The 26063-nt window shown below is 43.9% G+C and overlaps 1 protein-coding gene across 1 annotated transcript; it reads left to right on the forward strand.

Annotated features, from left to right (window-relative positions):
- The first annotated feature begins 384 nt into the window (after positions 1–384).
- Positions 385–25002, forward strand: LOC118397631 (1-acylglycerol-3-phosphate O-acyltransferase ABHD5-like). The gene is made up of 7 exons (XM_052469432.1): positions 385–594; positions 4688–4773; positions 5047–5989; positions 8677–8831; positions 19449–19560; positions 19912–20092; positions 24538–25002. The coding sequence occupies exons 1-7, from the start codon at positions 524–526 to the stop codon at positions 24676–24678; spliced, it is 1689 nt and encodes a 562-aa protein (XP_052325392.1). The 5' UTR covers positions 385–523; the 3' UTR covers positions 24679–25002.
- The last annotated feature ends 1061 nt before the right edge of the window (positions 25003–26063 follow it).

Here is a 26063-nt window from a genome sequence, read left to right on the forward strand (position 1 = left end):
AGTGAGCTGGTCCGTGGTGGGCGGTTCGAACCCTCAACCTTCTGACCCCTTTAGTGAGCTGGTCCGTGGTGGGCGGTTCGAACCCTCAACCTTCTGACCCCTTTAGTGAGCTGGTCCGTGGTGGGCGGTTCGAACCCTCAACCTTCTGGCCCCTTTAGCCCTGCATGACATCGATTGTGCCGTAACAGCATGCTGTGAGCAAAGTCCATATCCGCGTTAATAAACACAGGGTCGCAATAGTTCTTGGTATTTGTAGTTGTAAATATTATTCTGAATTAATTATATGAGGGGGGGAGGGTGTTCAATGTATCCTACAGTACAAGAGGAGGGTCGTGCAAAAAAACATGTTTAATGTGGGGGAGGGGGAGGGGGGGGGGTGCATTTTGTTTTTGGACACCTTGAGTCGAACTGTCCCTTACATTTCCCCCCCGCTCTCTCCTATTGGCTACTATCATGCCTAAAGATTGTAAAGATTGTGTGTGGGGCGGTCTTACCAATTACCACTACTACTTAGTTTCTCTGCATGGATGACAGACGATCACCACAGTTCACTGTGAGGAGGATGGCGGAGGAGCTGCACCCAGCCGAGCACTGGTGAGTGGATTTTAATATAATACTGTTTACCAAGTTATTATGGTGAGCTGTTCTACAGAGTTACTATAGTGAGCTATTCTACAGAGTTATTATAGTGAGCTATTCTAAATAGTTATTATAGTGAGCTATTCTAAATAGTTATTATAGTGAGCTATTCTAAATTGTTATTATAGTGAGCTATTCTACATAGTTTTTATAGTGAGCTATTCTACAGAGTTATTATAGTGAGCTATTCTAAATAGTTATTATAGTGAGCTATTCTAAATAGTTATTATAGTGAGCTATTCTAAATTGTTATTATAGTGAGCTATTCTACATAGTTATTATAGTGAGCTATTCTACAGAGTTATTATAGTGCACTACTCTACATAGTTATTATAGTGAGCTATTCTACAGAGTTATTATAGTGAGCTATTCTACATAGTTATTATAGTGAGCTATTCTCCAGAGTTATTATAGTGAGCTATTCTACAGAGTTTTTATAGTGAGCTATTCTACATAGTTATTATAGTGAGCTATTCTACAGAGTTATTATAGTGAGCTATTCTACATAGTTATTATAGTGAGCTATTCTACAGAGTTATTATAGTGAGCTATTCTACAGAGTTTTTATAGTGAGCTATTCTACATAGTTATTATAGTGAGCTATTCTACAGAGTTTTTATAGTGAGCTATTCTAAATAGTTATTATAGTGAGCTATTCTACAGAGTTTTTATAGTGAGCTATTCTACAGAGTTATTATAGTGAGCTATTCTACAGAGTTATTATAGTGAGCTATTCTACAGAGTTATTATAGTGAGCTATTCTACAGAGTTATTATAGTGAGCTGTTCTACAGTTATCATAGTGAGCTATTCTACAGAGTTATTATAGTGAGCTATTCTACAGAGTTATTATAGTGAGCTATTCTACAGTTATTACAGTGAGCTATTCTACAGAGTTATTATAGTGAGCTATTCTACATAGTTATTATAGTGAGCTATTCTACAGAGTTATTATAGTGAGCTATTCTACAGAGTTTTTATAGTGAGCTATTCTACATAGTTATTATAGTGAGCTATTCTACAGAGTTTTTATAGTGAGCTATTCTAAATAGTTATTATAGTGAGCTATTCTACAGAGTTTTTATAGTGAGCTATTCTACAGAGTTATTATAGTGAGCTATTCTACAGAGTTATTATAGTGAGCTATTCTACAGAGTTATTATAGTGAGCTATTCTACAGAGTTATTATAGTGAGCTGTTCTACAGTTATCATAGTGAGCTATTCTACAGAGTTATTATAGTGAGCTATTCTACAGAGTTATTATAGTGAGCTATTCTACAGTTATTATAGTGAGCTATTCTACAGAGTTATTATAGTGAGCTATTCTACAGAGTTATTATAGTGAGCTATTCTACAGAGTTATTATAGTGAGCTGTTCTACAGTTACTATAGTGAGCTATTCTACAGAGTTATTATAGTGAGCTATTCTACAGTTATTGTAGTGAGCTATTCTACAGAGTTATTATAGTGAGCTATTCTACAGAGTTATTATAGTGAGCTATTCTACAGAGTTATTATAGTGAGCTGTTCTACAGTTATTATAGTGAGCTATTCTACAGAGTTATTATAGTGAGCTGTTCTACAGTTATTATAGTGAGCTATTCTACAGTTATTATAGTGAGCTATTCTACATAGTTATTTACATTTACATTTACATTTAAGTCATTTAGCAGACGCTCTTATCCAGAGCGACTTACTATAGTGAGCTGTTCTACAGTTATTATAGTGAGCTATTCTACAGTTATTATAGTGAGCTATACTAAATAGTTATTATAGTGAGCTATTCTACAGTTATTATAGTGAGCTATACTAAAGTTATTATAGTGAGCTATTCTACAGAGTTATTATAGTGAGCTGTTCTACAGTTATTATAGTGAGCTATTCTACAGAGTTATTATAGTGAGCTATTCTACAGTTATTATAGTGAGCTATTCTACAGAGTTATTATGGTGAGCTATTCTACATAGTTATTATATTCTACAGTTATTGTAGTGAGCTATTCTACAGAGTTATTATAGTGAGCTGTTCTACAGTTATTATAGTGAGCTATTCTACAGAGTTATTATAGTGAGCTATTCTATATTCTACAGTTATTATAGTGAGCTATTCTACAGAGTTATTATAGTGAGCTATTCTACAGAGTTATTATAGTGAGCTATTCTATACTAAATAGTTATTATAGTGAGCTATTCTACAGAGTTATTATAGTGAGCTATACTAAATAGTTATTATAGTGAGCTATTCTCAGAGTGAGCTTATTATATAGTGAGCTATTCTACAGAGTTATTATAGTGAGCTATTCTACAGAGTTATTATAGTGAGCTATTCTACAGAGTTATTATAGTGAGCTATTCTACAGAGTTATTATAGTGAGCTATTCTACAGAGTTATTATAGTGAGCTATTCTATTCTAGAGTTATTATAGTGAGCTATTCTACAGAGTTATTATAGTGAGCTATTCTACAGAGTTATTATAGTGAGCTATTCTACAGAGTTATTATAGTGAGCTATTCTACAGAGTTATTATAGTGAGCTATTCTATTATAGTGAGCTATTCTACAGTTATTATAGTGAGCTATTCTACATAGTTAGTTTACATTTACATTTAAGTCATTTAGCAGACGCTTATACTAAATAGTTAGCTATTCTACAGTGAGCTATACTAAATAGTTATTATAGTGAGCTATTCTACAGAGTTATTATAGTGAGCTATTCTACAGAGTTTTCTATAGTGAGCTATTCTACAGAGTTATTCTACAGAGTTATTATGGTGAGCTATTCTACATAGTTATTATAGTGAGCTATTCTAAAGAGTTATTATAGTGAGCTATTCTACAGAGTTATTATAGTGAGCTATTCTACAGAGTTATTATAGTGAGCTATTCTACAGAGTTATTATAGTGAGCTATTCTACAGAGTTATTATAGTGAGCTATACTAAATAGTTATTATAGTGAGCTATTCTACAGAGTTATTATAGTGAGCTATTCTACAGAGTTATTATAGTGAGCTATTCTACATAGTTATTATAGTGAGCTATTCTACAGAGTTATTATAGTGAGCTATTCTACAGAGTTATTATAGTGAGCTATTCTACATAGTTATTATAGTGAGCATTACTAAAGAGTTCCCCAACTTACAGAATGTTTAAGGAATGATAGGATACCTCGTTGAGCAATATGCCTCAATGTTAATGAGTCTGATGCTAATGTAAACATTATTTTAAAAAGCCCCATTAATTGATTTTGTAGGCCCGACTAGAATTCAAACACATAGCCTCATAGCGCATCTACCATTAAATATTTTAGTTCACTAAAATATGTTTTATTTAGTGACAAAGTTATACATGTCATTTTATTTGGATAAAATGATCTGCCTTGACAAATGGAAATATTTATTCCGGTGAACTTGGTGCCGCTTCGTCACTTGGACCTTTGAATGTACAGTATTTATTACAGAATGACACAGCTCAGAGGAGATAAGATTATTAAAGCCTGGATATGTCTGTCACTACCAAGACACAAATACACATCCACCAGTCATTGTAGCCAGCCATATAACTTTGTGACATTCAGAATGTTTTTCACACCTGTAGCTAGAAAGAGTCTTATCATTGATTCTATAAAGGGTCTTGTTCCTTGTTCCACTGAAATTATGACCCAATAGATAATAGACTACCTTTGTCTTACTATTCAGCCAGAGGGAGACCTTGTTGCACATTGGTTGGCATGTTATTTTAAATTAAACATATCTAGACTACTGTAGATAAGGGGACATTATTGCAAACGTTTGTTATATTAAACATAGCTAGACTACTGTAGATGAGGGTAGACTACTGTAGATAAGGGGACATCATTGGAGAACGTTTGTTATATTAAACATAGCTAGACTACTGTAGATGATGGTATACTACTGTAGATAACTGGACATTATTGTAAACGTTTGCTATAAAGCTGTTAGAAGTCTGACTCTGTGATCGCTTAAAGTCAAAGTTCACTGGGTTTATGACATCAGCAGGACCATTTACGCAATGTTGTGTGCGTGCGCAGGTACAGGTGCATCTCCAGTTGGCTTCCATCTTGGTGCCCCACCTCCCTCTCTCAGCTAAAGGATGCAGAGGACAAAATGCTCAAGGGTAAGTGTGTGTGTGTGTGTGTGTGTGTGTGTGTGTGTGTGTGTGTGTGTGTGTGTGTGTGTGTGTGTGTGTGTGTGTGTGTGTGTGTGTGTGTGTGTGTGTGTGTGTGTGTGTGTGTGTGTGTGTGTGTGTGTGTGTGTGTGTGTGTGTGTGACGACATCCTCTCTTCTAGCCATCATACTTGCACATCATATCTCCTCTCTCATTTTGCTCTCCCTCCCTGTTCCCGTCCATCTTTCTCCTCCATCCCTCCTTCCATTTCTCTCCTCTCAGCTGTGAAGACCCCATTCTCCAGGCAAGATGTCCCGATATCCAATGGCAACTATGTCTGGACCATAGCCTTCAACGCCAAAGGATATCCCTCACTCCCCCCCCAGTCTCATCCCCAGTCTCATCCCCAGTCTAAGCCCCAGTCTCATCCCTCTTCTCCCCAGCCCCAGTCTAAGCCCCAGTCTCATCCCTCTTCTCCCCAGCCCCAGTCTAAGCCCCAGTCTCATCCCTCTTCTCCCCAGTCCCAGTCTAAGCCCCAGTCTCATCCCTCTTCACCCCAGTCCCAGTCTAAGCCCCAGTCTAAGCCCCAGTCTCATCCCTCTTCTCCCCAGCCCCAGTCTAAGCCCCAGTCTCATCCCTCTTCTCCCCAGCCCCAGTCTAAACCCCAGTCTCATCCCTCTTCTCCCCAGCCCCAGTCTAAGCCCCAGTCTCATCCCTCTTCTCCCCAGCCCCAGTCTAAGCCCCAGTCTCATCCCTCTTCTCCCCAGCCCCAGTCTAAGCCCCAGTCTCATCCCCAGTCTCATCCCTCTTCTCCCCAGCCCCAGTCTAAGCCCCAGTCTCATCCCCAGTCTCATCCCTCTTCTCCCCAGCCCCAGTCTAAGCCCCAGTCTAAGCCCCAGTCTCATCCCTCTTCTCCCCAGCCCTCTCTCCAGCGCCGCCCCCGTCCTCCGCTGGTGCTGCTCCATGGGTTTGGGGGCGGTGTGGGTCTGTGGGCTCAGAACCTGGACTCTTTGTGTGGCAGTGGAGCCATGTATGCCCTGGATCTGCTGGGGTTCGGTCGGAGCAGCAGACCCCTGTTCAGCGTGGACCCCCAGGGGGCAGAGGAGCAGTTCCTAGGGGCCCTGGAGGAGTGGAGAGACAGGGTGGGCCTGGAGGAAATGATCCTGCTGGGACACAACCTGGGAGGATACCTGGCTGCTGCTTACACACTTAAACACCCACACAGGTCAGCGGGACGAGAGGAGGGGGGGTCGTGTGTTTGTGTTCATACTGTGTGTGCATACGTACACTGAGTGTACAAAACATTAGGAACACCTGCTTTTTTCATGACATAGACTAGGGATACTCAACTACTATTGGAGAAGGTCCAGTGACACAAATCTCCTAGGTGACAAAGGTCCGGATGGACACCGTCCTTCATCGGTGATGTGGTACAGCGTAGTAACAAGCATAGTCGTCTACGGCATAGGGAACACGTTGTTATATAAAATGTACATTAAATACAATAAATTAGACTAAGAATTTGTATTAATTACAACTTCTTTCGAATGTAAACATGTGCAAAATTTTATCAACATTGCTGAAGAACAAAAGTGGTCGTCGCATCATTGTCTATGCAATGTGAACCAATGTACATGGCGGCAGGTAGACTAGTGGTTAGAGCGTTGGACTAGTAACCAAAAAGGTTGCAAGATCGAATCCCCGAGCCGACAAGGTAAAAATCTGTCGTTCTGCCCCTGAACAAGGCAGAAAAAAACAAAAACCGCACCAGGCTCAACAATGAACACCTGCACCATTTCCTCAGAGTTGCTCTCACACCATTTCTGCCAATGTTCAAAGCATTGGCAGGAGACAGAATAATGTCATTTCTCATTGATGCAAGGGCAAGGCCCACTGTTCCCAGGCCGTCATTGAAAATAAGAATTTGTTCTTAACTGACTTTCCTAGTTAAATAAAGGTTAAATAACATGGGCTTTCAAAAATATTTATTTATTTAAATGAAATAAAGTGCATGTTTTCTGGAGAACAAAGGAGAGTTGAAGAAAAATTATAATCAGAACGTCACTGTGGGCCATGCAGTATTCATGTGGAAGTCACCGTGGGCCATGCAGTATTCATGTAGAAGTCACTCTGGGCCATGCAGTATTCATGTAGAAGTCACTGTGGGCCATGCAGTATTCATGTAGAAGTCACTCTGGGCCATGCAATATTCATGTATAAGTCACTCTGGGCCATGCAGTATTCATGTAGAAGTCACCGTGGGCCATGCAGTATTCATGTAGAAGTCACTGTGGGCCATGCAGTATTCATGTGGAAGTCACCGTGGGCCATGCAGTATTCATGTAGAAGTCACTCTGGGCCATGCAGTATTCATGTAGAAGTCACTCTGGGCCATGCAGTATTCATGTAGAAGTCACTCTGGGCCATGCAGTATTCATGTAGAAGTCACTCTGGGCCATGCAGTATTCATGTAGAAGTCACTCTGGGCCATGCAGTATTCATGTAGAAGTCACTGTGGGCCATGCAGTATTCATGTAGAAGTCACCGTGGGCCATGCAGTATTCATGTAGAAGTCACCGTGGGCCATGCAGTATTCATGTAGAAGTCACCGTGGGCCATGCAGTATTCATGTAGAAGTCACTGTGGGCCATGCAGTATTCATGTAGAAGCCACTGTGGGCCTTGCAGTATTCATATAGAAGTCACTGTGGGCCATGCAGTATTCATGTAGAAGTCACTGTGGGCCTTGTAGTATTCATATAGAAGTCACTGTGGGCCTTGTAGTATTCATATAGAAGTCACTGTGGGCCTTGCCCTTGCATCAATGAGAAATTACATTGTTCTGTCTCCTGCCAATGATTTGAACATTGGCACAAATGGTGTGAGAGCAACCCTCAGACATCTACCCACCTGAAGATCTGTTTTGCTTCTTCTGACAACTTTGTCACATTTTGTGACCAAGAAGGAGTTCTGGATGAGCAGTTCTCTTCCAACAGTGATGTCATCAAAGCGAGCCTGGAAGTTATCCATCAGCTTCTGGATGGAATCAACATGGTTGGGAAAAATCACCGCTGTGCCCAGGTGATAAAAAAAAGCTGTCTAAAAATATAACAAAACGCAATGTTGTCCGGTCCGGATTGACCCTTCTCTGGGTCCGGACGTGGACCGTGGTCCGCCAGTTGAGTTTGGCTGACATAGACTGACCAGGTAAATCCAGGTGAACGCTATGATCCCTTATTGATATCACTTGTTAAATCCACCAATAAGTGTAGATGAAGGGCAGGAGACGGGTTAAATCCACCAATCAGTGTAGATGAAGGGCAGGAGACGGGTTAAATCCACCAATCAGTGTAGATGAAGGGCAGGAGACGGGTTAAATCCACCAATCAGTGTAGATGAAGGGCAGAAGACGGGTTAAATCCACCAATCAGTGTAGATGAAGGGCAGGAGACGGGTTAAATCCACCAATCAGTGTAGATGAAGGGCAGGAGATGGGTTAAAGAAGGATGTTTAAGCCTTGTGACATTTGGTTTATGTGTGCCATTCAGAGGGTAATTGGGCAAGAGCCTATTTAAATGCCATTGAATGGGGTATGGTAGTAGGTGCCAAGAGCACTGGTTTGGGTCAAGAACTCAACCCTGCTGGGTTTTTCACACTCAACAGTTTTCTGTGTGTATCAAGAATGGTCCACCACCCAAAGGACATCCGCCAACTTGACACAACTGTGGGAAGCATTTCAATCAATGTGGGCCAGTGTCCCTGTGAAACGCTTTGGGACACTTTGTAGAGTCCACGCCCTGACAACTTGAGGCTGTTCTGAGGTCAAAAGGGGCGGGTTGCAACTCAATATTATGAAGGTGTTCTTAATGTTTTGTACACTCAGTGTATGTGTTCACACTGTGTGTGTTTACAGGGTGAAACACCTGATCCTGGTGGAGCCATGGGGGTTCCCGGCCCGCCCAGAGAGCATGGATCAGGAGAAGTCTATCCCAGTGTGGATCAGAGCCATGGGGGTCGTCATGAGTTCCTTCAACCTCCTGGCTACACTAAGACTGGCTGGACCACTGGGTAAGATATCAGCACTAAGACTGGCTGGACCACTGGGTAAGATATCAGCACTAAGACTGGCTGGACCACTGGGTAAGATATAAACACTAAGACTGGCTGGACCACTGGGTAAGATCTAAACACTGACTGGCTGGACCACTGGGTAAGATATAAACACTAAGACTGGCTGGACCACTGGGTAAGATATAAACACTAAGACTGGCTGGACCACTGGGTAAGATCTAAACACTGACTGGCTGGACCACTGGGTAAGATATAAACACTAAGACTGGCTGGACCACTGGGTAAGATATAAACACTAAGACTGGCTGGACCACTGGGTAAGATATAAACACTGACTGGCTGGACCACTGGGTAAGATATAAACACTGACTGGCTGGACCACTGGGTAAGATATAAACACTGACTGGCTGGACCACTGGGTAAGATATAAACACTGACTGGCTGGACCACTGGGTAAGATATAAACACTAAGACTGGCTGGACCACTGGGTAAGATATAAACACTAAGACTGGCTGGACCACTGGGTAAGATATAAACACTAAGACTGGCTGGACCACTGGGTAAGCTATAAACACTGACTGGCTGGACCACTGGGTAAGATATAAACACTGACTGGCTGGACCACTGGGTAAGATATCAACACTGACTGGCTGGACCACTGGGTAAGATATAAACACTAAGACTGGCTAGACCACTGGGTAAGATCTAAACACTGACTGGCTGGACCACTGGGTAAGATATAAACACTAAGACTGGCTGGACCACTGGGTAAGATATAAACACTGACTGGCTGGACCACTGGGTAAGATATACAGAGCCTTCGGAAAGTATTCAGACCCCTTGACTTTTTCCACATTTTGTTACATTACAGCCTTGTTCTAAAATTGATTATTTAAAATAACACATCCTCAGCAATCTAAACACACATAATTGACAAAGCAAACACAGGTTTTTTGACATTTTTGCAAATGTATGAAAAATAAAAAACAGAAATACCTTATTTACATAAGTATTCAAACTCTTTGCTATGAGCTCAGGTACATCCTGTTTCCATTGATCATCCTTTAGATTTACCTTTGGTAAATTCAATTGATTGGACATCATTTGGAAAGGCACACACCGGTCCCACAGCTCACAGTGTATGTCAGAGCAAAAACCAAGCCATGAGGTTAAAGGAATTGTCTGTAGAGCTCTGAGACAGGATTGTGTTAAGGCACAGATCTGGGGAAGGGTACCAAATAATGTCTGCAGCATTGACTGACCCCAAGAACACAGTGGACTCCATCATTCTTAAATGGAAGAAGTTTGGTTCCACCAAGACTCATCCTAGATCTGGCCGGACTTGAGCAATCGGGGAGAAGGGCCTTCGTCAGGGAGGTGAACAAGAACCTCAATGGTCCCTCTGACAGAGCTCTAGAGTTTCTCTGTGGAGATGGTAGAACCTTCCAGAAGGACAATCATCTCTGCAGCACTCCATCAATCAGGCCCTTATGTTTGAGTGGCCAGACGGAAGCCGACGGAAGCCACTCCTCAGTAAAAAGCAACTGACAGCCCACTTGGAGTTTGCCAAAAGGCACCTAAAGGACTCTCAGACCATGAGAAACAAGATTCTCTGGTCTGATGTAACCAAGATTGAACTCTTTGGCCTGAATGACAAGCGCCACGTCTGGAGGAAAACTGGCACCATCTCTACGGTGAAGCATGGTGGTGGCCGCATCATGCTGTGGGGATGATTTTCAGCGTCAGGGACTGGAAGACTATTCAGGATCAAGGTAAAGATGAACTGAGCAAAGTACAGAGAGATCCTTGATGACAACCTGCTCAGGACCTGACTGGGGCAGAGGTTCACCTTCCAACGGGACAACAACCCTAAGTACATAGTCAAGACAACACAGGAGTGGCTTTGGGACAAGTCTCTAAATGTCCTTGAGTGGCCCAGCCAGAGCCCGGACTTGAACCCGATCGAGCATCTCTGGAGAGACCTGAAAATAGCTGTGCAGCAACGCTCCATATCCAACTGCACAGAACTTGAGAGGATCTGCAGAGAAGAATGGGAGAAATACAGATTTGCCAAGCTTGTAGCGTCATACCAAGAAGACTCGATGCTGTAATTGCTGCTAAAGCTGCTTCAACAAAGTACTCATTAAAGGGTCTGAATACTTACAGCTGAAGTCAGAGGTTTACATACACTTGGAGTCATTTAAACTCGTTTTTCAACCACTCCACACATTTCTTGTTAACAAACTATAGTCTGCATGACGCAAGTAATTTTTCCAGCAATTGTTTACAGACAGATTATTTCACTTATAATTACTGTATTACAATTCCAGCGGGTCAGAAGTTTACATACACTAAGTTGACTGTGCCTTTAAACAGCTTGGAAAATTCCAGAAAATGATGTCATGGCTTTAGAAGCTTCTGATAGGCTAATTGACATCATGAGTCAATTGGAGGTGTACCTGTGGATGTATTTCAAGGCCTACCTTCAAACTCAGTGCCTCTTTACTTGACATCATGGGAAAATCAAAAGAAATCAGCCAAGACCTCAGAAAAATAATTGTAGACCTCCACAAGTCTGGTTCATCCTTGGGAGCAACTTCCAAACACCTTAAGGTACCACGTTCATCTGTACAAACAATAGTACGCAAGTATAAACACCATGGGACCACGCAGCCGTCATACCGCTCAGGAAGGAGACGCGTTCTGTCTCCTAGAGATGAATGTACTTTGGTGCGAGAAGTGCAAATCAATCCCAGAACAACAGCAAAGGACCTTGTGAAGATGCTGGAGGAAACAGGTACAAAAGTATCTATATCCACAGTAAAACAAGTCCTATATCGACATAACCTGAAAGGCCACTCAGTAAGGAAGAAGCCACTGCTCCAAAACCGCCATAAAAAGCCAGACTACAGTTTGAAACTGCACAAAGGGACAAAGATCGTACTTTTTGGAGAAATGTCCTCTGGTCTGATGAAACAAAAATACAACTGTCTGGCCATAATGACCATCGTTGTTTGGAGGAAAAAGGGGGTGGCTTGCAAGCCTCAGAACACCATCCCAACCGTGAAGCATGGGGGTGGCAGCATCATGTTGTGGGAGTGCTTTGCTGCAGGAGGGACTGGTGCACTTCACAAAATAGATGGCTTCATGAGGAAGGAATATTATGTGGATATATTGAAGCAACATCTCAAGACATCAGTCAGGAAGTTAAAGCTTGGTCACAAATGGGTCTTCCAAATGGACAATGACCCCAAGCATACTTCCAAAGTTGTGGCAAAATGGCTTAATGACAACAAAGTCAAGGTATTGGAGTGGCCATCACAAAGCCCTGACCACAATCTTATAGAAAATGTGTTTGCAGAACTGAAAAAGCATGTGTGCAAGGAGGCCTACAAAACCTGACTCAGTTACACCAGCTCTGTCAGGAGCAATGGGCCTAAATTCATCCAACTTATTGTGGGAAGCTTGTGGAAGGCTACCCAAAACATTTGACAAAATTTAAATAATTTAAAGGCAATGCTACCAAATACTAATTGAGTGTATGTAAACTTCTAACCCACTGGGCATGTGATGAAAGAAATAAAGTTGAAATAAATTATTCTCTCTACTATTATTCTGATATTTCATATTCTTCAAATAAGGTGGTGATCCTAGCTGACCTAAGACAGGGACTTTTTACTAGGATTAAATATCAGGAATTGTGAAAAACTGAGTATAAATGTATTTGGCTAAGGTGTATGTAAACTTCTGACTTCAACTGTATGTAAATGTGATATTTCCGTTTTATATTTTTTTATGTTTCAAAAAAATGTTTTTTGCTTTGTCATTATAGGGTATTGTGTGTAGATTGATGAGGCAAAAAAACATTCAATCAATTTTAGAATAAGACTATAACATAACAAAATGTGGAAAAAGTCAAGGGGTCTGAATACTTTCCTAAAGCACTGTATATACTAAGACTGGCTACGATATAGAGTCAAAAGTTTGGGCACACTACTACTACTATTCATTAAAAGGTTTTTCTTCATTTTTTCTTCATTTTTACTATTTTCTACATTGTAGAATAATAGTCAAGACATCAAAACTATGAAATAACACATGTGGAATCATGTAGTAACCAAAAAAGTGTTAAACAAATCTCAATATATTATCTTTTTTAGATTCTTCAATGTAGCCACCCTTTGCCTTGATGACAGCTTTGAACACTTGGCATTCTCTCAACCATCTTCACCTGGAATGCTTTTCCAACAGTCTTGAAGGAGTTCCCACATATGCTGAGCACTTGTTGGCTGCTTTTCCTTCACACTGCAGTCCAACTCATCCCAAACTATCTCAATTGGGTTGAGGCCGGGTGATTGTGGAGGTTAGGCCATCTGACGCAGCACTCCATCACTCTCCTTCTTGGTCAAATATCAAATCAAATCAAATGTATTTATATAGCCCTTCGTACATCAGCAGATATCTCAACGTGCTGTACAGAAACCCAGCCTAAAACTCCAAACAGCAAGCAATGCAGGTGTAGAAGCACGGTGGCTCGGAAAAACACCCTAGAAAGGCCAAAACCTAGGAAGAAACCTAGAGAGGAACCAGGCTATGAGGGGTGGCCAGTCCTCTTCTGGCTGTCCCAGGTAGAGATTATAACAGAACATGGCCAAGATGTTCAAATGTTCATAAATGACCAGCATGGTCAAATAATAATAATCACAGTAGTTGTCGAGGGTGCAGCAAGTCAGCACCTCAGGAGTTAATGTCAGTTGGCTTTTCATAGCCGATCATTAAGAGTATCTCTACCACTTCTGCTGTCTCTAGAGATTTGAAAACAGCAGGTCTGGGACAGGTAGCACGTCCGGTGAACAGGTCGGGATTCCATAGCCGCAGGCAGAACAGTTGAAACTGGAGCATCAGCACGGCCAGGTGGGCTGGGGACAGCAAGGAGTCATCATGCCAGGTAGTCCTGAGGCATGGTCCTAGGGCTCAGGTCCTCCGAGAGAGAGATAGCCCTTACACAGCCTGGAGGTGTGTTAGATCATTGTCCTGTTGAAAAAAATAAATGATAGTCCCACTAAGCGCAAACCAGATGGGATGGCGTATGGCTGCACAATGCTGTGGTTGCCATGCTGGTTAAGTGTTTATTGAATTCTAAATAAATCACCGACAGTGTCACCAGTAAATCATCCCCACACCATCACACATCCTCTTCCATGCTTCACGGTGAGAACCACACATGTGGAGATCATCCGTTCACCTACTCTGCGTCTCAGAAACACACAGCTCAAATTTGGACTCAGACCAAAGAACAGATTTCCACCGGTCTAATGCCCATTGCTCGTGTTTGTTGACCCAAGCAAATCTCTTCTTATTATTGGTGTCTTTCAGTAGAGGCGGTTGGAACCAAAATTTTCCAATTTGGACTCCAGACCAAAGGACACATTTCCACCGGTCTAATTCCCAAGCAAGTCTCTTCTTATTATTGGTGTCCTTTATTAGTGGTTTCTTAGCAGTAATCGACCATGAAGGCCTGATTCACTCAGTCTCCTCTGAACAGTTGATGTTGAGATGTGTCTGTTACTTGAACACTGTGAAGCATTTATTTGGGCTGTAATTTCTGAGTCTGGTAACTCTAATGAACTTATCCTCTGCAGGAGAGGTAACTCTGGGTCTTCCTTTCCTGTGGCAGTCCTCATGAGAGACAGTTAACTCTAATGAACTTATCCTCTGCAGGAGAGGTAACTCTGGGCCTTCCTTTCCTGTGGCAGTCCTCATGAGAGACAGTTAACTCTAATGAACTTATCCTCTGCAGGAGAGGTAACTCTGGGCCTTCCTTTCCTGTGGCAGTCCTCATGAGAGACAGTTATCTCTAATGAACTTATCCTCTGCAGGAGAGGTAACTCTGGGCCTTCCTTTCCTGTGGCAGTCCTCATGAGAGCCACTTTCATTCATAGTTCTTGATGGTTTTTGCGACTGCACTTGAAGACTGACCTTCATGTCTTAAAGTAATGATGGACTGTCGTTTCTCTTTGCTTATTTGAGCTATTCTTTCCATAATATGGACTTGGTCTTTTACCAAATAGGGCTATCTTCTGTATACCTCCCTTAACTTTTAAAACGTCTTATGGCTGGGGGCAGTATTGAGTAGCTTGGATGAATAAGGTGCCCAGAGTTGCCCAGAGTAAACTGCCTGCTACTTTGTCCCAGTTGCTAATATATGCATATCATTCATATTTGGATAGAAAACACTCTGAAGTTTCTAAAATGGTTTGAATGATGTCTGTGAGTAAAACATAACTCATATGGCAGGCAAAAACCTGAGAAAAAATACAACCGGGAAGTGGGAAATCTGAGGTTTGTAGTTTTTCAACTCAGCCCCTATTGAAGATACAGTGGGATATTGGTCATGTTGCATTTCCTACGGCTTCCACTAGATGTCAACAGTCTTTAGAACCTAGTTTGATGCTTCTACTGTGGGGTGGGGGCGAATGAGAGGGGAATGAGTCAGAGGTCTGTCAGAATGCTTTGAGCTCGTGACGCTCGTTCACGTGAGAGGTAGCTCTAGTTCCATTGCTTTTCTGAAGACAAAGGAATTCTCCGGATGGAACATTATTGAAGATTTACGTTAAAAACATCCTAAAGATTGATTATATACATCGTTTGACATGTTTCTACGGACTGTAACAGAACTTTTAGACATTTCGTCTGCAACTAGTGAACACGCTTCGTGAGGTTGGATTTGTTTTTCAAAACGCGCTAAGAAAAGTAGCTAACAAATCAAACATTTATTGTGGAACTGGGATTCCTGGGAGTGCATTCTGATGAAGATCATCAAAGGTAAGTGAATATTTATAATGTATTTCTGACTTCTGTTGACAGCACAATATGGAGGATATCTTTTTGGCTTGTTGGGTCTCTGAGCGCCGTACTCAGATTATTGCATGGTTTTCTTTTTCTGTAAAGCTGTTTTGAAATCTGACACAGCGGTTGCATTAAGGAGAAGTGTATCTATAATTCCATGCATAACACTTGTATTTTCATCAACATTTATAAAGAGTATTTCTGTAAATTGATGTGGCTCTCTGCAAAATCACTGGATGTTTTTGGAACTACTGAACACAATGCGCCAATGTATACTGAGATTTTTAAAATATAAATATGAACTTTATCAAACAAAACATACATGTATTGTGTAACATGAAGTCCTATGAGTGTCATCTGATGAAGATCATCAAAGGTTAGTGATGAATTATATCTCTATTTCTGATTTTTGTGACTCCACTCTTTGGCTGGAAACATGGCTGTGTTTTTCTGTGACTTGGCTGACCTAACATAATCATTTGTGGTGCTTTCGCTGTAAAGCCTATTTGATATCGGACACTGTGGTGGGATTAACAACAAGATGACATTTAAAATGGTATAAGATACTTGTATGTTTGAGGAATTTTAATTCTGAGTTTTCTGTTTGAATTTGGCACACTGCACTTTCACTGGCTGTTGTCATGTCGATCCCGTTAACGGGATCTCAGCCCTAAGAAGTTTAACACAACTGATTGGCACAAACACACCTGTTAGGGATGATGCAGAATGTAATCCCAGTGCAGGAACACCAATCAGCGGAAATTTCAGAGCGCCACCTATAGTTTTTGATAAAACTCAAACTTTCATTAAAACACACATGCAAGGTACTGAATTAAAGCTACACTCGTTGTGAATCTAGCCACCAAGTCAGATTTGTAAAATGCTTTTCGGCGAAAGCATGAGAAGCTATTATCTGATAGCATGCACCCCCCAAAATGCCTGAACGACACCTAAACAAAAGATTTTGCGGTAGCCGGCGCTACCCAAAACGCAGAAATAAAATATAAAACATTCATTACCTTTGACAAGCTTCTCTGTTGGAACTCCTATATGTCCCATAAAAATCACAATTGGGTCTTTTTCCCGATTAAATCCGTCATTGTATACCCAAAATGTCATTTCATGAAGGCCTGTCTGATCCAGGAAAATTCCGCTTTACAAGACGCAACGTCACTTTTTAAAATTACAAAAGTTGCCTATAAACTTTTACAAATCACTTCAAACTACTTTTCTAAACCAACTTTAGGTATTAATAAACGTTAATAATCTATCAAATTGATCACGGGGCGATTTGTATTCGATAGCAGCAAGTCTTGAAATCATACTCCATGTTTTCACTTTCATAACATGCTGCGGTGAGCCCCAAGAAAGGAAGTGCGTATACGTCACCTAACCAAGGATAAAGCAGCCAAAAAATGCCAGTACTGGCGACATCGTGTGGAAGCTGTAGGCATTGTAATGGGGACCTCGTTTTTTGTCTGTCGCCTTAGACAATACATTGACTGGCGGATGAATATTTATTTTGTGTTTTTGGAGAACAGTTTTCCCTGGGATTTTTACTCCTAAACACGTTCTGTTATAGCCACAGACACGATTTAACCAGTTTTAGAGACTTCAGAGTGTTTTCTATACACACATACTTATCATATGCATATACTATATTCCTGGCATGAGTAGCAGGACGTTGAAATGTTGCGCGATTTTTTACAAAAAGCTGCAAAAATTCGCATCATCCCTAACAGGTCCACAAATGAACTTTTAACAAGGCACACCTGTTAATTGAAATGCATTCCAGGTGACTGCCCCATGAAGCTGGTTGAGAGAATGCCAAGAGTGTGCAAAGTTGTCATCAAGGCAACGTGTGGCTACTTTGAAGAACACACAAGTTGAAAGACTTGCAAGATGTTACAACATGAAAGGTGTTAATTGGTGGACTCCCTCTCTCTATTCCTCCTCCATCCCTCTCTCTTTTCCTCCTCCACCCCCCTCTCCATTCCTCCTCCATTCCTCTCTCCATTCCTCCTCCATCCCTCTCTCCATTCCTCCTCCATCCCTCTCTCCATTCCTCCTCCATTCCTCCTCCATTCCTCTCTCCATTCCTCCTCCATCCCTCTCTCCATTCCTCCTCCATTCCTCCTCCATCCCTCTCTCCATTCCTCCTCCATCCCTCTCTCCATTCCTCCTCCATTCCTCCTCCATTCCTCTCTCCATTCCTCCTCCATCCCTCTCTCCATTCCTCCTCCATTCCTCCTCCATTCCTCTCTCCATTCCTCCTCCATTCCTCTCTCCATTCCTCCTCCATTCCTCCTCCATTCCTCTCTCCATTCCTCCTCCATCCCTCTCTCCATTCCTCCTCCATCCCTCCTCCATTCCTCCTCCATCCCTCTCTCCATTCCTCCTCCATTCCTCTCTCCATTCCTCCTCCATTCCTCCTCCATTCCTCCTCCATTCCTCTCTCCATTCCTCCTCCATCCCTCTCTCCATTCCTCCTCCATTCCTCCTCCATCCCTCTCTCCATTCCTCCTCCATTCCTCCTCCATTCCTCTCTCCATTCCTCTCTCCATTCCTCCTCCATTCCTCTCTCCATTCCTCCTCCATTCCTCCTCTATTCCTCTCTCCATTCCTCCTCCATCCCTCTCTCCATTCCTCCTCCATCCCTCTCTCCATTCCTCCTCCATTCCTCCTCCATCCCTCTCTCCATTCCTCCTCCATTCCTCCTCCATTCCTTCTCCATCCCTCTCTCCGTCCCTCTCTCCATTCCTCCTCCATTCCTCTCTCCATTCCTCCTCCATCCCTCTCTCCATTCCTCCTCCATTCCTCCTCGATCCCTCTCTCCATTCCTCCTCCATTCCTCTCTCCATTCCTCCTCCATCCCTCTCTCCATCCCTCTCTCCATTCCTCCTCCATTCCTCCTCCATCCCTCTCTCCATTCCTCCTCCATCCCTCTCTCCATTCCTCCTCCATTCCTCCTCCATTCCTCCTCCATTCCTCCTCCATTCCTCCTCCATCCATCTCTCCATTCCTCCTCCATCCCTCTCTCCATTCCTCCTCCATTCCTCCTCCATTCCTCCTCCATTCCTCCTCCATTCCTCCTCCATTCCTCCTCCATCCCTCTCTCCATTCCTCCTCCATTCCTCCTCCATTCCTCCTCCATCCCTCTCTCCATTCCTCCTCCATTCCTCCTCCATCCCTCTCTCCATCCCCCTCTCCATTCCTCCTCCATTCCTCTCTCCATTCCTCCTCCATCCCTCTCTCCATTCCTCCTCCATTCCTCCTCCATCCCTCTCTCCATTCCTCCTCCATTCCTCTCTCCATTCCTCCTCCATCCCTCTCTCCATTCCTCCTCCATTCCTCCTCCATCCCTCTCTCCATTCCTCCTCCATCCCTCTCTCCATTCCTCCTCCATTCCTCCTCCATTCCTCCTCCATCCCTCTCTCCATTCCTCCTCCATTCCTCCTCCATTCCTCCTCCATCCCTCTCTCCATTCCTCCTCCATCCCTCTCTCCATTCCTCCTCCATTCCTCCTCCATTCCTCCTCCATTCCTCCTCCATCCCTCTCTCCATTCCTCCTCCATCCCTCTCTCCATTCCTCCTCCATTCCTCCTCCATTCCTCCTCCATCCCTCTCTCCATTCCTCCTCCATCCCTCTCTCCATTCCTCCTCCATTCCTCCTCCATTCCTCCTCCATTCCTCCTCCATTCCTCTCTCCATTCCTCTCTCCATTCCTCCTCCATTCCTCCTCCATTCCTCTCTTACTCACTCAGGTCCGATGTTGGTCCAGACAATCAGGTCAGATTTTAAACAGAAGTACTCTCCAGTGTTTGATGACAACACCGTATCAGACTACATCTACCATCTCAATGCACAGACACCCAGGTAGGTATATATATATACACACTCACTCAGTCACTCGCTAGCTCGCACGCACGCACGCACACACACACTCACTCACCCTCACTCTCTCACACACACTCACTCTCACACTCTCACACACACACACACACACACACACACACACACACACACACACACACACACACACACACACACACACACACACACACACACACACACACACACACACACACACACACACACACACACACACACACACACACACACACACACACACACACACACACACACACACACACACACACACACACACACACACACACACACACACACACACAGACACACACACTAACACCCGTTCTCGCTCCATAGTGGTGAAGCAGCGTTTAAGAACATGACGGTACCATATGGCTGGGCTAAGAGACCGATGCTGGATCGTATCGTACACATCCGACCTGACATTCCCATATCCATCATCTATGGATCCCGATCCAGCATCGACAGTGACTCGGGATACACTCTCCAGAAAACCAGACTGGATGTGGACATCGTGGTGAGTTGATGATTCTTGTAGCAAGTTCTCTGAGAGCGTTATGAAATGGATCGGTCATTCACGCACGGCGTGTACCCTCGTTTTCTGGGATGTCAAGTGTCTCTCTCTGTCTCTCTCTCTGTCTCTCTCTCTGTCTCTCTCTCTCTCTTTCTCTGTCTCTCTCTCTGTCTCTCTCGCTCTCTCTCTCTGTGTGTCTCTCTCTCTCTCTCGCTCTCTCTTTCTCTGTCTCTCTCTCTCTCTCTCTCGCTCTCTCTCTTTCTCTGTCTCTGTCTCTCTCTCTGTCTCCCTGTCTCTCTCTCTGTCTCCCTGTCTCTCTCTCTCTGTGTTTCTCTGTCTCTGTCTCTCTCTCTGTCTCCCTGTCTCTCTCTCTCTCTCTCTCTCTCTCTCTCTCTCTCTCTCTCTCTCTCTCTCTCTCTCTCTCTCTCTCTCTCTCTCTCTCTCTCTCTCTCTCTCTCTCTGTCCGTCCGTCCGTCCGTCCGTCCGTCCCTCTCTCTCTCTCTCTCTCTCTCTCTCTCTCTCTCTCTCTCTCTCTCTCAATTCCTTATTTTGGATATTTACAATATAAAAATAAATAAAAAATTGTCAACGGGACAACAGTAACAACAATAACCAAGTGTCAAAATAACCATACATTGAACAATAACAATACGCATACAGTAGAGGACATGTGCAGGTTGATTGGTCTGTCAGACACTGTCCCTCATCTTATGGCAGGCAGCAATGTAGTGCCCTGCCATCCCATAGCTCTCTGCGTCCTCCCCGAACAGGACGGGTAGCCTACTCTCATCAGAGAGGTCTTTGAAACCTTGAACAAGGGTTTCAAATTTGGGGAAATGACACTCTAATTGTTTTATATTTTTGACATTTTGTCAGGAAATGCATCTCAGTCTCAGGTTCTGCTGTTGTGCAGTGGTTGTACAGCCTTTCCTCTACAGGGAGCCAAGTTTTTCTAAGGTGTTGATCAGTAACCATGGTCAAATATTTAGCCACAGTGTACTGTTGATTTAGGGTCAGATAGCACTGCATTTTGCTTTGTGTTTGTGCTTGTGTTTCCCAATAAACAATATAGTTTGGTTTTGACTGTGTTGTAATTTGGTTTATCCTGATTGATTGAATATTCTGGTCCTGAGGCTTCAGTGTGTTAGTAGAACAGGTTTGTGAACTCAGCCCCAGGACCAGCTGGATGGGGGGGACTCTTTTCTTTGCTCAGCTCTTCGCATTGCAGGGCTTGGTAGTGATATGAGAGTGGGTCACTGTATTTTAGATGTTTCCTAAACTTAATGGCTCTTTTTGGAGTTTTTATTATGAGTGGATATTGGCCTAATTCTGCCCTGCATGCATTGTTTGTAGTTTTCCTCTGGACATGTAGGAGAATCTTACAGAACTCTGCATGCAGGGTTTCAGTGGGGTGTTTGTCCCATTTGATGAAATCTTGTTTTGCAAGTGGACCCCACAACTCGCTGCCATAAAGTGGACCTCACACCTCGCTGCCATAAAGTGGACCCCACAACTCGCTGCCATAAAGTGGACCTCACACCTCGCTGCCATAAAGTGGACCTCACACCTCGCTGCCATAAAGTGGACCCCACAACTCGCTGCCATAAAGTGGACCTCACACCTCGCTGCCATAAAGTGGACCTCACACCTCGCTGCCATAAAGTGGACCTCACACCTCGCTGCCATAAAGTGGACCCCACAACTCGCTGCCATAAAGTGGACCTCACACCTCACTGCCATAAAGTAGACCCCACACCTCACTGCCATAAAGTGGACCCCATACCTCACTGCCATAAAGTGGACCCCATACCTCACTGCCATAAAGTGGACCCCACACCTCGCTGCCATAAAGTGGACCTCACACCTCGCTGCCATAAAGTGGACCTCACACCTCGCTGCCATAAAGTCGACCCCACACCTCGCTGCCATAAAGTGGACCTCACACCTCGCTGCCATAAAGTGGACCTCACACCTCGCTGCCATAAAGTGGACCCCATACCTCACTGCCATAAAGTGGACCCCATACCTCACTGCCATAAAGTGGACCTCACACCTCGCTGCCATAAAGTGGACCTCACAACTCGCTGCCATAAAGTGGACCTCACACCTCGCTGCCATAAAGTGGACCTCACAACTCGCTGCCATAAAGTGGACCTCACAACTCGCTGCCATAAAGTGGACCTCACAACTCGCTGCCATAAAGTGGACCTCACAACTCGCTGCCATAAAGTGGACCTCACAACTCGCTGCCATAAAGTGGACCTCACACCTCGCTGCCATAAAGTGGACCTCACAACTCGCTGCCATAAAGTGCAAATGGTTCAATGACATATTCAATTAGTTTTAGCCAAATTTGAATAGGTATTTCAATTTGAATTTGCTAGAGTAGAATGCCCTGCGTCCTTTCTATCTCAGTTCATTCACTGCCTCATTAAGGGGTCCAGTTGAGCTTATTTTTAAACCTAAGTAATTGCTGCTGTGATGGCACACTGTGCTATTTCACCCAATAGATATGGGAATTTATCAAAATTGGATTTGTTTTCAAATTCTTTCTGTGTCTGTGTAATCTGAGGGAAATATGGGTCTCTAAAATATGGTCATACATTGGGCAGGAGGTTAGGAAGTGCAGCTCAGTTTCCCCCTTATTTTGTGCGCAGTGTGCACATAGCCTGTCTTCTCTTGAGAGCCATGTCTGCCTGGAGTCCTCTCTCAATAGCAAGGCAATACTCACTGAGTCAATACATAGTCAAAGCTTTTCTTAATTTTGGGTCAGTCAAAGTGGTGAGGTATTCTACCACTGTGTCAAGTAGTTATATTTTTGTTTCCTCATGATTGATTTGGTTGGATCTAATTGTGTTGCTGTCCTGGGGATCTTTGTTTCCTCATGATTGATTTGGTTGGATCTAATTGTGTTGCTGTCCTGGGGATCTTTGGTGTTCTACGTTGTACACTGAGGATGTTTTGGTTTTTGTGCCCCATTTTGTGAATTCTTGGTTGGTTCTAGATGGAGTTAATATTTGTGGCCACGGCAACTGGACCTTTTTTTGGAACACCATTGTTGTTGTTTTACTGAGATTTACTGTCAGGGCCCAGGTCTGACAGAATATCTAGGTGCTGCTGTAGGCCCTCCTTGGTTGGGGACAGCAAAGAGTAGACATTTGACTTCAGAGTCTAGTAGGGTGGAATTTTTTGTCTGTATATTTTGTCATTTAATTTAGGATACCATTAACACCACAGGTCTTTCTGTGTTGGAGGGTTTTATTTTGTTCTGTAGTTCATTCAGGGTAATTGGAGAATCCAGCGGGTTCTGGAATCCAGTGGGTTCTGGAATCCAGTGGGTTCTGGGAGTCTTTAATAGTTGATTCTAAGATTTGTATTTGATCATGTATATGTTTTTGATGTTTGTCCTTTGTCATAGAGCCAAAAAGACTGGAGAAGTGGTTCATCCATACATCTCTGTTTTGGATAGATAACTCTTTGTGTGGTTGTTTGTTTAGTGTTGTCACAACTTCTGCCGAAGTCGGTTCCTCTCCTTGTTCGGGCGGTGTTCGGCAGTCGACTTCACTGGTCGTCTAGCCATTGCCGATCCATTTTTAATTTTCCATTTGTTTTGTCTTGTTTTCCCACACACCTGGTTTTCTGGTGCGCTACAGGTTTTGTACCCATACGTTGTATTTCTGGATGCCGGTGGTTTTGTATATTAAACTGCTCCGGTTATGACCCAGTTCTGCTCTCCTGCGTCTGACTTCTCTGCCACCAGTTAAGCAGCCCTTACAAGTGTTTTACAATTTTCCCAGAAGTGGTTAGATTCTATGAATTCTCTTCAATGACTTTGAGCTGATTTCGGACGTCCTTCTATTTCTGTAGTGTATTTCTGTATAGTTTTAGTGATTCACCATAGTGAAGGCGTAGGCTCATGTTTTCTGGGTCTGTCTGTGTTTTTGGTTGGACAGGTTCCTCCATTTCTTTCTTAGGTTTTTGAATTTAAGTGAATTTATTCATCAAACCATTTGTCATAGTTCATTTTCTACGGTTGTCTTGTTGAAATGTTTTGATTTTATAGGGAATCTGAGAGGTCAAATATACTGTTATGGGATTGAATTTGTTGTACGCTAATTGTCTTCTGGTAGGTTTCCACACTACTTTCCTTCCTTCTATAGCAATCTCTTAATAGTATGCAGTTTGTTCAGCTTTGATGGTTGATTATTGATCTTTCAATTCAATTCAAAGGGCTTTATTGGCAATGGAAACATATGTTTATAAAGCCAAAGCATGTGAAATAGATAAACAATAAAAAATTAACAGTAAACATTACACTGACAAAAGGTAAAGGAATAGAAACATTTCAAATGTCATATTATGGCTACGATATGTACAGTGTTGTAACTATGTGCAAATTATTTAAAGTACAAACGGGAAAATAAATAATTGTCTCTCTCTCTCTCCAGGTGATAAGGGGAGGAGGTCACTATGTATTTGCTGACCAGCCAGATGACTTCAATCAGAACATTCTTCACATCCTAGCCAGGATGGACGGAGTGAAAGATGAGAGGAGGGAGAGAAGGATGAGAGGAGGGAGAGAAGGATGAGAGGAGGGCGAGAAGGATGAGAGGAGGGAGAGAAGGATGAGAGGAGGGTGAGAAGGATCAGAGGAGGGAGAGAAGGATGAGAGGAGGGAGAGAAGGATGAGAGGAGGGAGAGAAGGATGAGAGGAGGGAGAGAAGGATGAGAGGAGGGAGAGAAGGATGAGAGGAGGGAGAGAAGGATGAGAGGAGGGAGAGAAGGATCAGAGGAGGGAGAGAAAGATGAGAGGGGAGAGAAGGATGAGAGGAGGGAGAGAAGGATGAGAGGAGGGAGAGAAGGATGAGAGGAGGGAGAGAAGGATCAGAGGAGGGAGAGAGGGGGGAGAGAAGGATGAGAGGAGGGCGAGAAGGATGAGAGGAGGGAGAGAAGGATGAGAGGAGGGAGAGAAGGATCAGAGGAGGGAGAGAAGGATGAGAGGAGGGAGAGAAGGATGAGAGGGGGGAGAGAAGGATGAGAGGGGGGAGAGAAGGATGAGAGGGGGAGAGAAGGATGAGAGGGGGAGAGAAGGATGAGAGGGGGAGAGAAGGATGAGAGGAGGGCGAGAAGGATGAGAGGAGGGCGAGAAGGATGAGAGGGGGGAGAGAAGGATGAGAGGGGGGAGAGAAGGATGAGAGGGGGAGAGAAGGATGAGAGGAGGGTGAGAAGGATGAGAGGAGGGCGAGAAGGATGAGAGGAGGGCGAGAAGGATTAGAGGAGGGAGAGAAGGATGAGATGAGGGAGAGAAGGATGAGAGGGATGAGAGGAGGGAGAGAAGGATGAGAGGAGGGAGGAGGGGAGAGGGGCAGAGAAGGGGGAGGGGAGAGAGGCAGAGAAGAGGGAGGGGAGAGAGGCAGAGAAGGGGGAGGGGAGAGAGGCAGAGAAGGAGGAGGGGAGAGAGGCAGAGAAGGAGGAGGGGAGAGAGGCAGAGAAGGAGGAGGGGAGAGAGGCAGAGAGAGGGGGGAGGGGAGAGAGGCAGAGAAGGAGGAGGGGAGAGAGGCAGAGAAGAGGGAGGGGAGAGAGGCAGAGAAAGAGGAGGGGAGAGAGGCAGAGAAGGAGGAGGGGAGAGAGGCAGAGAAGGAGGAGGGGAGAGAGGCAGAGAAGGGGGAGGGGAGAGAGGCAGAGAAGGAGGAGGGGAGAGAGGCAGAGAAAGAGGAGGGGAGAGAGGCAGAGAAAGAGGAGGGGAGAGAGGCAGAGAAAGAGGAGGGGAGAGAGGCAGAGAAAGAGGAGGGGAGAGAGGCAGAGAAAGAGGAGGGGAGAGAGGCAGAGAAAGAGGAGGGGAGAGAGGCAGAGAAAGAGGAGGGGAGAGAGGCAGAGAAAGAGGAGGGGAGAGAGGCAGAGAAAGAGGAGGGGAGAGAGGCAGAGAAGGAGGAGGGGAGAGAGGCAGAGAAAGAGGAGGGGAGAGAGGCAGAGA

Source organism: Oncorhynchus keta, chromosome 19 (genome assembly GCF_023373465.1).
Source record: "Oncorhynchus keta strain PuntledgeMale-10-30-2019 chromosome 19, Oket_V2, whole genome shotgun sequence".
NCBI lineage: Eukaryota > Metazoa > Chordata > Actinopteri > Salmoniformes > Salmonidae > Oncorhynchus > Oncorhynchus keta.

What these genes read in the sequence shown, in the direction of transcription:
- LOC118397631 (XM_052469432.1), top strand. Translation starts at nt 524, where the DNA reads ATGGATGACAGACGATCACCACAGTTCACTGTGAGGAGGATGGCGGAG. An exon ending in CTGCACCCAGCCGAGCACTG is followed by an intron (nt 595 to 4,687) that starts GTGAGTGGATTT and finishes GTGCGTGCGCAG; the next exon opens with GTACAGGTGCATCTCCAGTT. An exon ending in ACACTTAAACACCCACACAG is followed by an intron (nt 5,990 to 8,676) that starts GTCAGCGGGACG and finishes GTGTGTTTACAG; the next exon opens with GGTGAAACACCTGATCCTGG.